Here is a 12,987-nt window from a genome sequence, read left to right on the forward strand (position 1 = left end):
CGGGGGCCACACGCTGCCACGCGATGCGCAGGCTGACGCGTGGGCCACCGCTGACACCAGAGCTCCCGGCCCGCGCGGCCGCCAAACGTCGGAGCCCGGAGCGACGGGTGGGTTTTTTTACGTGACAGCGGTGAGACAGCGCGCCCCGGGGCCCGGGGCAGAGGCCCCGACGCGCGCGCATTCAATGGTCCCATGGATCGAGCGGGAGGAGAGGGAAGGCCGGAAGGGATGGTTGGCTGGTTGCCGGGCGCGGCTCTTACACGTGTGCCCCGCCGCCCACACGTGGAGGGAGCCGCCGTGACCGCGGCGTGACGGCGGGCGTGACGCCGGAGTGGGCGGCGCTGGTCCGCTGGATCGCGGTGAAGGATAGCGTGGCTGGCGATGGACCGGGTGCACGGGAACTCGTTCCGTGTCGCGTAGCTGTTCCAGAAGTCCAGCACGGTATGCTGCAGTACACCTTTATTTTCCAAACATTTTAAGAAGGTTATGGCATCTCTCTTCGAATGAAGCAGCGGATCTTGCAGGTAGCCAACTCTATCTCCAGTTCTCCACCGGGTCAGAGCAGAGACCGAGAGCAGCAGCTTCCAACGGCAGCAGCAAAAATGTTGTCAGGCCGGTCAGACAGATGATGACGTCGACGAAAACGTGCTGCTCTCGGAGTAGTCGAGACACGGTATCAGTAGTTGCCGTGCGGCGTGACACAACCCAAGTAGAACGCGAGGTCTCGCTTTCGGGTTCGGTGGCACGGGTTTGTCTGGTCCACCCCGCGGGGGGGGGGGGGGGGGCGTGTAACTGCTGGGTGCCCGGCACCCGCACCTGCTGCTGCGCTGCGCTGCACGAGCGGGGCATTTTCCGGATGTCAGCTTGCGCAGAGCAGAGGGCTTCTCGGCTTTTCCTCGGCGGGGCCTCGCCTGGCTGGGTGCACGACCCCGCGCGCGCGCGCGTCCGGCGAGTCAAAGGCCACGCCTCCTTCCCCCGGTTTTTCCTTCGTCGCGAAGCACCGGGCGCTCCAGCTCTCGGCGGACGGGTGAAAAGGGTGGCGCCTCTGTAAGCGCTGACGCACGGAGGCCGCGTGAGGCCGAGGCGCCGACGGCAGCGGCTTGGCCGGCACGAAACTGAAGACCGCCGGGTCCTTGGGTCAGTTCGCAGTTGCGTGCGCGGCCGACGACCGAGACGCCGACGGCTGACGGCCTCACGCAGTGACGCGCGCGCGCGCGCGCTGGTGTGGTGGGAGAGAGCCAGAGAGGGGGCTGGCGGGTAGAAAGCCGCATACTTTTGGGGGGGTTTTCGTCCGCCAATTGATCCGTTGGCTGCCTCGTTCGCTGACCAGCCAGCTGACCGGCAAACTGCAATGATCAGGCAAAGGCAACCAGGAAAGGCGGTGCGCTGGAGCTCTGTTTGGACCCAACGACAACCACCTTCCGAACGTGCTCATGCCCGGACAATTTTGCGCGTTGCAGATCTACAGTGTGGTTGCACGGACCGGCATTGCAGTCAACGCGATGTTCATTTATTCCAGGATACGATCGGCGTGTTCGGGCATCGGCGTCCGCGAGTTGATGCTCCTGGCGGGCACCATTAAGGCCCCGTTTGGCTCGGACTGTGGATTTTAAGAATCCAGATTTTAGGTGGATTATGAGAATATAGATTTAGCACAAAATCTGAGTGGTGGCATTTGGAGACGTGGATTCTATTTGGATATCTCGATGATATTTCCCTTCCAAATGCAATAGATGGGCGGAGACATGGGAAAGAGGACAGCCAACAAGGCGACGACAGGCGCTCCAACGGACGCTAGCGGGGATGGCCGGCCCTGCGGCCACCGCGCGGCGGCGCGCCTCTCCCACCGCGACTAAAAGCTCTGGCTGCGAGCGCTGGGCGCCCGCGCCGCCTCCTCATCCACGCGTTGCGCGAGGCAGCCGGGATGCCGCCGCCGCGTGTTCGCTGGGAGGGGTGGCCCCGAGCGGCAGGTAGGCGGGGACGCCGATGGCGGTGGGGATGGGGGGGGGGCCGGCAGCGCTAGCTGCGAGGGGCACCTGGGAGCGTTGGGCGGTCGGCGGGGACGACCGGATCGCTAGGTGGCAGATGCAGAGAGCGGCGAGGAGGCGCAGGGATGGAGCAAGGAGGCGGTAGGAGAAGAGGAGTTGCGGCGCGTGGGTTTGAGCGGAGAACGAGAATCAACTGAAAGCAACCGGATTCCAGCTTCTTGGATTTTCAGAATCTAGAATCAAAGATTGTAAAATTTTAGGTTGAATTGGGTACCGTTTGGAAGCTATGTGAATTTTGGATTTTGGATTTCCAAAATTCAGGGGTCTCCAAATAGGGTCTAAGTTTTTTTAACCAACAATTCTACGATTTAATTAAAAATTTAGGTCTTATATTTGTTTAATCAACAGTTGGTTTTAAAAAAGTCAAGTTCTGCCGTACAAAATCGATGCCATCAGGTTTGTACTTGAAACTGTTTACGCAACTAGTATGATTTTCTTGCTACAAAGATCGTGCATAGGAGTATAATCAAACTTAGAGGGTGTTTGGTTACTTGAGGTTTATAATCTCACTCAGTAAGATCTAAATAAACCCATTCCATCCAAACACCTAGGTTTAAAGGTGAGATTTATGAGCCCCTTTAAGTGGTGCTTATGATGCTTATTTTTCGTGGGCCCCACTAGAAAAATAATATTTTTCAACCCCTACCTTCACAATATTATCCATTCAGCCTCTAATGAGGGACACAAAAATTATTTGCTACTAAAGAGACCTATTTACGTTTATTATAAACCAAATAACCAAACACAGACACCAAGGAACATAAAACATAAAAAGCATATGGAGGTCCGAGGTTGGCGCGTGGCTTTTTTTTTTGTTCGACACGGCCGCATATCATTCAAATCCCTCGACAGTTCAGTCCACGTCACCACCTTTTCATCATTCAGATCTGAACAGACAGAGAAAGCAAAACGACTTCCACCGGTAGAAGCTCTTCCAGTGGTGGAAGTAACTCAACATCAAGGCGCAGCACAATCTAACAACGTTGACTGCAAACAAAGATGCTAATAATCGGTAGTCTTCCACATGGGCCCATCTGACTCCTCTTCTGTTCCTCTCCCTCACGGTCAAGACACACCAGCTTATTTAAACAACAATGCTGCTAAAATCCCAACCCCAAGGACAGCCATAGCACAGTTAAGCATTGTTGATTGTCCCTTGATAACCTCGTGCTTCATCTCATGTTTCATTCCTTCTAACTCTGCTTTAATGATGCCAACTTCGTTTTGTGCTTGAATGATCCGCACATTTTGCTCATGCACAAGTTGCTTCATTTCAAGTTTATGATCCAACAGAGCCGTTTCAAGGCTACGTTTCCGATCTTCATGCACGATCTTCCCCTCAGTGTCGGACAAGAGTGTACCCGGTGACATACCGCACAAATGCTACAACAATTTGGTATAATTCATAGAATGATTCGATAAGTAACTATAAATTCGTATAACAATTCGATATATACAAATATAAAATAACTAAAGGTATGATAATATTGATCAACATCTTAAATAGTATTGTTGCATGTTTAAGAAGAGAGATGTAATTCTTCACTCTTTTAAGTTTCATAATTCTACCAACTCATATACTAAAATAAATTGAGACATGACTTTATTGAGCAGGAATAAACTAAATTTCAGTCATTTTTAAAAATACCCTCACACGTACAAGGAACACAATTCATGACAAGGTATTCGCAGTTCTCAATCTCACATCATCACATTTAAGTAGCACACTCATATCAATTGTAACCTAATAATTCCAATTTACATGATATAAGATGATTAGATGTCTTTCCTGAAAAAAAAAGATGACTAGACATCTAATTATCTAGATCTACTCTTCTGTGTACATGGGAGAGCATGGAAAAAACTGATGAAGATTGGAGGAGAGTGCAAATGTGAATCACTTTGACGTGGTGGATAGAGGGGAACTTGACTTGTAACACAGGAGCTAAGAGAAAAAGGATCCAACAGTAAAAAACTCACGGATGAGAAACTACCGAGGCAAGTGCTAACTAAGAAAAGGAAAATTATTTGAACTCTCTATACTACATGGGCTTGGCTATCTTGGTATATGGTGGCCCACCCGGCATACCCGCCCCTGAGTGTACCGTCGCTGCTGGAGTGGATCTGAAGCGGCACGGTCCTCGCTGCCTTTGCGGTCGATGCGGCTCCAGCGCCGCCAACCTCGCCGGTGGAGTGGAACCTGTGCGGCATGGTCCTCGCCGCCGTCGCAGACGCCGCAGCCCTCGCGCGCGACGTCGAGATCATCGCTTTCGCCGCCATCGCCATCCTCGGAAACCCTAGACGCTGCAATGTGTGACGACGATGCGTGTGCACGAAAGAAACGGCCCTTGGCGCGTGGCTTGTCACTCGGAAACTAAGCTAAGCTGGGCCTATTCTCGGAGGCAGAGGCCGGCTTGCTCTTCTCTTCTCTACCCTTGTAAGCTAAGCTGGGCCTACTACATTCATCAGATCAAGAGGGCAAGAGGTCAACCCACAGCTCCACATCCGTATCATCCGAGCAGTACCCAGGCCGGGTTGTTCGGGTCGGGCCCCCGTCCTCCACGCATGGAATACAAAACTGCTCGATAATCGCGATTATCGGTGAAATTTATCGTTACCGATACTAACTGAAAACGTAAAACAACTGGAATTTCACTGGATTTCAATGGAAAATTCAAAAATTTAAAAAAATTCATAAAAAGTAGAGAACTTATTTTTATAAAAAACTAGACCTTCTCTTGATTCCAGAATGTTGTCACATGTTGAAAGCAACAATTGTTTGCTTAGAGAAAAAAATATTTTTATCTAACTACCCGTTACTATCCACTAACCCGTTAACTCTTCCACCACACTGTAGCCTCACGAGGACCACAATCACTCTCTCTCCCAGCAACCTCCTGTCCCTTTCCTCAGGTTCCAGCTCACTTTCCCCAACCTGCCTGTCACTTTCCTCACACGCGCGCAAGCACAAAGCAAGACGATTTCAGCTCCGTTCACCGATTTTCGTGCGATTAAGGCTGATAATCAATATATATGCGGCGATTATCGATGATGTTGCAGCTGAGAGCGAGGGAGCTGTGATTGTGGCGTCGATAATCGAGGTAAATCGTTGATTATCGATTTGTATCGGACGATTATCTTTCATTCTATCGCCAACGAAGTGCGATTCAAGATTGGATGGAGCACAGCAGATCCAATGCCCCTCCAACATTGGATGAGGACTCTGGTATTAGTGATGTTCTCCTTCCTAATCCGATGTTCCCCTTCCATCCAATGTTTACTTCTTTGGCAGAGGACAATAAAAATTTAGAGCAATGGGCAGGTGAGAATGTTGGTGATACACATTTTGGCAAGAGGAAGATCAAAGTTCTCCGACCTCGGCGACTAGAAAAGAAGGAAAAAATGATTAGAAGCCCTCCAAAGGAAGAGCTTGTGAGCAATGAGACAACACCTGAGCCTAGTGGCGGTGGTGATGAAGACAACACCGATGATGACGATGACGATGATGATGACAATGATGATGGAGGGAGTGGTTATCCTGTATCTAGTCAAGCTGGTGGAAGGAGTGATCGTAGTATGTCGCCTATTTGATTTACCGGGGAGACAGATTTCACCCATACCACACAAGATCAAGATCATGGTCAACCCATGTCACAGCGGAGGACGACAAGCAACCGACATCGATCCGATTCTCGGGAAGGTGATAGCTCCAGCTCAGTGAGTTCAACCTTCAGCTATCCACATCCACCCTCCTACCCATATCCATACCCACAACCATACCCATATCCGTACCCACAACCATATTCACACCCACCACCATATCCAAGCCACTTCATTCAACTACCGGTACATCTTGGCATGAGCACTAGTGGTCAGATTGGTGAATTACAGGTATGTATGTACATATATTATAATTTTATCATTATGTGTTCCCCTCTTATTTGAGTTCATTTCAATATTTAGGAATATTATTATGGATATCACACGTACCAGCAAGAAGAGACCGAAGAATGATTAAATTGATATGCCGATTGCCTTCATGTATGGACTATGTGCATGCTAGTTTGTATGCGGCTTGTATAGACTATGTAGTTTTGTTTCTATGCACTATGAGATTTGTATGAACTATGCACTCTTTTATTTCTGTGAACTATGAAGTTTATATGGATTATGCACTTGTTTGTTTATATGAATTATGCACTTCGTGGTTTGTATACATATGCAAATTCATGTGCTTTATGCAATTTTATGGGCAAAATATGTAAACATGTTTATTTCTTAGGCAATTCTATATGCAAAATTGTGCATGTATGTGTAATTTATCTAATATAATATAATACATAACTAAAAAATTAAATACTATCAAACCTTTATTTTTTTCCACAATCAAAACATATTTTTAGTAGGCGAAACGATAAATCGTTCGGTTTGCATCGATTATCGATGATAAATTATTGATTTTTATTTTTTTAAATTTAGATCTCGATCGATTTTGATAATTTTTCACTGATTTTTAATCGATTATCGTTACACTGATAAACGCTGTCGTTGCCTCCACGACGAGCCTGCCTACTACCCCCTCGTCGGGCCCCGTCGCCGCTTCCCAGTCCCCCTTCACCATCGCCACGCCGTTCACCTCCCGCTACGACACACTGCCACTCCGAAACCCCCAAGCGCCACCGGCCTCCCCCTCCTCGTCCTCCCCGCGCCGCCGCGGCCATGCTCCTCTCCGGGCCGCCGGCGGCGCCCACCCCGCCGCTGCTCCTCCCGGAAAGCAGCGGCGAGGACAGCGGCCACGACACCTCCTCCCGCGCCGCGGCGGCGGCGGCGGGGTCGGCGCCGAAGAGGCGCGCGGAGACGTGGGTCCGGGAGGAGACCCTCTGCCTAATCGCGCTGCGCCGGGAGATGGACGCCCACTTCAACACCTCCAAGTTCAACAAGCACCTCTGGGAAGCCATCTCCGCCTGGATGCGGGACCAAGGGTTCGACCGCTCCCCGACCATGTGCACGGACAAGTGGCGCAACCTCCTCAAGGAGTTCAAGAAGGCGCGCAGCCACGCGCGGAGCGGCGGCGCCGGGGGGAACGGCAACGCCAAGATGGCGTACTACAAGGAGATAGACGACCTGCTCAAGCGCCGCGGGAAGGCGAGCGGCGGCGGCGGCGGCGGTTGCGTTGGCAGTGGCAGCGTTAGTGGTGCCAGGAAGAGCCCCACATCCAACACCAAGATCGAGTCCTACCTGCAGTTCACGACAGATAACGGTGCACCTCTGCCTTACGATAGAGATTCTCATGCTTTGCTAGATGAAATGATGACTAGATGTGTCTTGAACTCTACCTCTGAGATTTTGACAATGCAAAGCTTATGTTTTGGATACAAGCCAACCATTTTGGTATATAGCAGTGTGAATTTATGCTATTAGAACGGTTTATTAATTGTGTAACGCTTCATTAGTAACTTAAAGGGCCTTAATGTACAATTTCTTAAAATTAAGAATTTTATTGCGTAGTTCATTGGTGGACCGTTGATACAGATGTGTAAATATAAGGCTGATTAAACTGTTCAAGCTTATTGAGCTGTTTGAGAAAATATGACCTAGATATAGCGCTGACACTAATATTGCTACGCAATATACACTTGATGCTTAATTATGTTTGATGTAGGGTGTGCGTATATGTGATAGCTTTATGAGTCATATGGTTTGTGTTTCATATGCCTGCGTTACTTGTTCCGTTAAATGCAGTTCCTGATCATGCTTAGTGGCTGTATATTTGGATTTTGTGCTTTATTTGATTTTTGGTTGAGGTACTTTTTATTAGCTCATTGACTGATATTTTATGCATTCAATCTAGGCTTTGAAGATGCTAATATTCCCTTTGGCCCTGTTGAAGGTACTGAGTTACCCTACATGTGTAACAATTCCTATTTCTTAATTTATCTCATGTAGTAACTATGCGAATTTCTTGTTGACTATACCTTTTTATGTTTGTAGCAAACGGTAGATCAATACTGAGTATTGATGATCATTTGGAGGATGACAAGCATCCGCTTCCGTTAACGGCTGCTGATGCAGTCGCAACCAATGGTGTGAACCCATGGAATTGGAGAGATACCTCAACTAATGGTAATAATCTGCACACTGCACACATTGCAGTTTAAATTGAATACCTTTGAACTGTTGCTATTCCACTGTTTGGTGTATGAATTGGGTTCGGTTTAACTCCCTGGCGTTCTAATAACCCTATGGAACAAAAGGTTTGAAACTCCTGAACTTGACTAGGACTGAGTTTTTCTTACCTTCTTATTGGTATACTTCATGGAATGTGGTGGGGACTACTCTCTGCATATTACGTACTAACTGCTATCGCTCAATTTCTTACACCCACTGAGATAAATCAACTAGCTAGATAGATAAACATATTTCTAATTAGCATTTTAAGAACGTGTAGCCTTCAAGGTTTTATGTTTCCTCGCGGTCTATCTTGTAAGACGGGGATGTCCTGTGCTAAATATACCCCCTTTTGGAAAAAGGGTTTCTTAATATTGCCATGGTCTCACTTAAATTCTACTTAAACTGAATTCTTGCGGAAATTTACAAAAATGTTCGATATGTAGTTCAAACTGGTTAGTCCAGTGATTATTGTTTTTAATTTGTTGCTTTCTTTGCAATTCTGCATAAACCCATGCAGGTGGAGATAACCAGGGAACTTTTGATGGGAGAGTCATTTTAGTCAAGTGGGGTGATTACACTAAAGAATAGGAATTGATGGTACTGCTGAAGCAATTAAGGAAGCTATCAAATCAGCATTTGGACTTAGAACAAGACGTGCTTTCTGGCTTGAAGATGAAGATTGAGGTTGTTCGTACCTTGGACAGGGATATGCCAATTGGAACATACACACTTCATCTTGATGATGGTAATTGTACATTCTCTTCTCAGCTGTAGAATGAGATTCTTTACTCTCTGAATAACTAGGAATAACATACTAGATCAGTATATGGGTGTAGGGATGTTCTTATGCTAGGGAAACATGGAAATTTCATTGGTATAACATAGAACATAGACCCCCCAAATTATGTCGCCTTTGTTGTTTTGTCTTGTATCAAAAAAGGCCATGCTATTCATGAATGAGATCTGTACATTAGGTTGGAAAAGAAAATGCAGGGTTCACAATACTTTCTACAGCTCGTGTTGTCTGGACAGACATGGGGACAACCAATTAGGCTTTATCATTTTGGATGCTTTTTAACTAATAAGTAGGGAGTATTACTATTACCATCCTGATTGCAATATATGTTGTTGTGCCCATTTTTTTCAGGTGTGACAATCAAACTCTGCGATGCAAGCCGCATGCAGACCCCAGAAGACAAGATGTTCTACGCCGAAGAGGACTTTCGAGATTTCCTCGCACGGCTTGGTTGGACACTCCTCAGGGAGTATGGTGGCTATAGAAATGTTGACAGCCTGGATGATCTCCGTCCTGGGGTGATTTATCAAGGGTTGCGGTCCCTTGGGGATTAGTTTTGCTACATCTGCTGGGTAGGCATGTATGTGTGTCAAAGTGGAAGCATAGTATACTACCATTTAGTGTAATTTAAGCCCATCCTTTATTCTCTGATTCTCTGATTATATGTAAATGTAGCTGATGACACTGTTAATTAGAATGTAGTAGCTGATTATATGCAATTGGTGTGTAAGTGATCCTCTAGTTAATTAGAATGTAAATGTAGCTGATTATATGCAATTGGAGTGTGCATTAAGTGATCCTCTAGTTGACTTATGCCTTGCATTATATATCTGAATGTGGCAAAGAGCATTAAGAAAAATTACTCTGCAAAAAAGGTACATTTCTCGATGAGAAACGGTTCGGCAGGACGCTGGATCCAGGGCAACAATGCTCTTATTTTCTCAGTTGACTACTTGACTCCAGCACATATTTGCCAATGCCAAATGGACTATGTCTGGTATCTCACCAGCGCTTGTTAGCGACGAGTGATGTAAAAGTAAAACAGCATATAAAAGATAGCAAATGCTAGAGGGAAGTTTCATCCCCAGAATTACATTGTTTCCAGAGGTTCAGAGATTTCAGGGAATACGCAATAATGGCAATTTGGCAGAAGCATCACAGGCAGTAGACTTTTCTTTCACCCCAAAGCAGTAAGATTCCCTAGAGTAGTAGCAGTAGACCAGTACGCGCCTAGACGTGAATGAACGATTCACACAATCTTCACGCCAAGCTAGCTAGCCTTCACGCCAGTACGCGCCAGGCATCGTGCTCCTGAACTTTTCATTCTTCCTCGTCCCATTCGTCTTTCTTGTATGAGACCAGCGTGTCCACCTTGTGAATCTGCAACATCCATCCACCGGTAACGTGTTCTTAGCAATCCAATCGAGCATCAGCAATACCAAACACCGGATAGATGGATCTCAGGGATGCTGCCGTTACATACCTTGGTGTCGAACGAGTGCAGCTTAACCATCTGCGGGTTGCTGATAAGCTTGGCGTCGCTCTCGACCCAGGTGCCGGGGGCGTCGACATCCGTGTCCGTGTAGGCCAGCACGTCGAACACGCCTACGTCAGTCAGTACGACGCATAAGGAGAGTTGAGATTAGAGTGTCACGGTTGCAGTCCCGGTTCTAAAACAGGAGAGGATCAAGGCGATGAGATGTCGGTTGCTGTTCTTACATGGCTCGTCGAGGCAGGGGAGGTAGGTGATGCAGGACGCGATCTGGCGCATGATGGCCTGGATCTCCCGCATGATCTCCTTGTCGCTCTTCTCCTTGATTGCCCTGATGAACATCAGAAGAAAACGCGATCAAACCATGACTGGGTACAGGTTACTTTGGATGGCCAGGAAGAGGGCGAAGATGGGGAATTCGGGTGAGTGTGGCGCGCACCCCTTCTCGACGACCTCGGCGTCGGTCACGATGTTGAAGTTCCAGCGCTCGAGAACCTCGTTGGTGGCCTTGCTCATGATTACCAGCACAATCCGCTGCAGCTTCCCGGCCTCCAGCCACTCTGCAGCATCCAGCGACACGAAACCATTGAGCAAACACCAGCGCATTCGCGAGCAATCCGGGAAGGAGGCAGAGAGATCTCAGGTGGGAGAGGAGACCTGAGAGCTGGGAGGTTAGGCTGGCGATGAAGGTCTTCACCCCCTCGTCCTGCGTGAGCAGCATGGTGAGCCCGTACTTCTTCACCTTGGTGAAGCTCTCCTCCGGGTACACCGCGCGGTTGTACAGGATGCTGCAGGCCACCAAAACCCCAAACGGAACCGGATCAATCAGCCAATCAAAAAACCCCATACCTTCCTCACCGATCTAATCCCCGGTGAATCGGCACCGACGCCGCCGTTCGCCCGTACCTATTCGCCGCGTAGCCTGCGATGCGAGCCCAAGCATTTCGTCAAACACCAGCCGGGCGGCGCGAAACCGATCAGGAGAAGGAGGATGTGCGGCGCGCGCGTACCGAAGAACTCGCTGACGATGGCGGCGGACCCCCGCAGCGTGATGATGTCCTTGGACGCCGTCCGCGACGCCATCTCTGGCCACCCTTCGCGGCTGTGCCTCCGGATCCGCCTCCTCTTCGCCGCGCGCGTGCGAGGACGACTCCTTGGGAGTGGGAAACGGAAGGGAAGGGAAGGGGAGCAGCAACGGCTAGTGTTGGCGGCGGCGCAGTACCGATGGGAACTTGTGGGTCTCTTTTTGTGGGAGCGTTTTCGAACGGGTCGAGACAGGTGGTGGTGGGATGGTGGTGTTTCGCACGGTGGTGGGCGGGTGCGGCCGTGCGGGGAATTTTATAGGTGGGCCGGACCGGCGCGCCCAACGGTCGTGTGGGGTGGGCCACGCACTGGGCTTGGGATGGCGCGATTCGGCCGAACTTCTTTTTTAATTGATTGAACTGCACTGCACTAGTCTACTACTCAGTTCATAGTCCAAGCTGAGTGATGAAACTGGAGTTGGCCCTGCATGTATTGCTGCTCATCTGCAAATGCAGCTCACCATCGATTAAAGCAACCATTTAGCAGTGAAGTGGGGAATGCTGAACTTTTCCATCCCTAACTCTCTTCTCTCGCGTTAATGAATCACTTTTCTTTTGATAGACTAGTTGGCATAGCTCGGTGAACTCCTTGGGTTCATCCTCCTCATGTCCACAACTTGTATGGTCCCATACATACACAGACACAGGAGAGAAAAGTTTATGTACTCGCTAAAGGCATTTTGAAAAATGATCAAGTAGTGAGCATGCAGAAAAGCTTGCGTCAGAGATGATTAACATTCTATCCGTTTATAAACAAATAACGATTAGGTTAGGCTAACTATAGTTTCAAAAGAGGAATTAGTATTTGCGGAAAAGCTAGAAAATGCTTATATTTGTGGACCGGGCGAGTAAATAACTATGGAATACTTTTGACAGTTGATAAAGTACCTCTACAATCATTTTCTTTAGGAGCGGTGCAGCTTGCAAGAAAAACAGTGTCCAATCTAGACCACACTCTTCATGAATGCGTCGAAGATAAAGGAACTGCAGATTCTGCAACCAAGGCCCTGCTAGTTTTGGAGCTTCTGGTTGAATCCAAATCTGCACATGATGAAGTCGAAGAAATTATCAACACAAACATAATTGGATATACGTATAGAACCTTATAAATGCAAATAAACATATTTCTACTAGTGCATCATCGACTCACCCTTTCGCATGAAAAATCCAAATGCAGTTCACTTATCATCACGTTAATTAGGAACTCACTTAGCTGTATTTTTTTGCGATATTTTGTTGCTGGATTACGAAGGATTAGCGTCGAAAGTTGGGGGGGGGGTACTTATTCTCTGGAGCTGTCCAAACTTCACAGGTCAATTGGACGAGACTTGGAAGACGTGTCAGCTGGACACCTGCACATTTGCAGTATGAAAGTTCAAGTATGGTAAGCTGTGGGTG

The 12,987-nt window shown here is 48.1% G+C and overlaps 1 protein-coding gene and 1 pseudogene across 1 annotated transcript; one reads left to right on the top strand and one right to left on the bottom strand.

The window, feature by feature from the left end:
• The first annotated feature begins 6,659 nt into the window (after nt 1-6,659).
• LOC112899676 lies at nt 6,660-9,810 on the top strand (annotated as a pseudogene).
• Nucleotides 9,811-9,930: 120 nt separating this feature from the next.
• On the bottom strand, nt 9,931-11,802 carry LOC112899679 (mitotic spindle checkpoint protein MAD2). Its single transcript, XM_025968251.1, has 7 exons — nt 11,518-11,802; nt 11,414-11,429; nt 11,165-11,295; nt 10,947-11,067; nt 10,735-10,838; nt 10,499-10,620; nt 9,931-10,395 (listed from the first exon to the last, which is right to left on the bottom strand). Exons 1-7 carry the CDS (start codon nt 11,588-11,590, stop codon nt 10,336-10,338), a joined length of 627 nt encoding a protein of 208 aa, XP_025824036.1. The 5' UTR covers nt 11,591-11,802; the 3' UTR covers nt 9,931-10,335.
• Between the last annotated feature and the right edge of the window lie 1,185 nt (nt 11,803-12,987).

Source organism: Panicum hallii, chromosome 7 (assembly GCF_002211085.1).
Source record: "Panicum hallii strain FIL2 chromosome 7, PHallii_v3.1, whole genome shotgun sequence".
Lineage (NCBI taxonomy): Eukaryota > Viridiplantae > Streptophyta > Magnoliopsida > Poales > Poaceae > Panicum > Panicum hallii.

What these genes read in the sequence shown, in the direction of transcription:
- LOC112899679 (XM_025968251.1), bottom strand. Translation starts at nt 11,590, where the DNA reads ATGGCGTCGCGGACGGCGTCCAAGGACATCATCACGCTGCGGGGGTCC. An exon ending in CCCCTGCCTCGACGAGCCAT is followed by an intron (nt 10,621 to 10,734) that starts GTAAGAACAGCA and finishes TGACTGACGTAG; the next exon opens with GCGTGTTCGACGTGCTGGCC. An exon ending in TGCACTCGTTCGACACCAAG is followed by an intron (nt 10,396 to 10,498) that starts GTATGTAACGGC and finishes TGGATGTTGCAG; the next exon opens with ATTCACAAGGTGGACACGCT.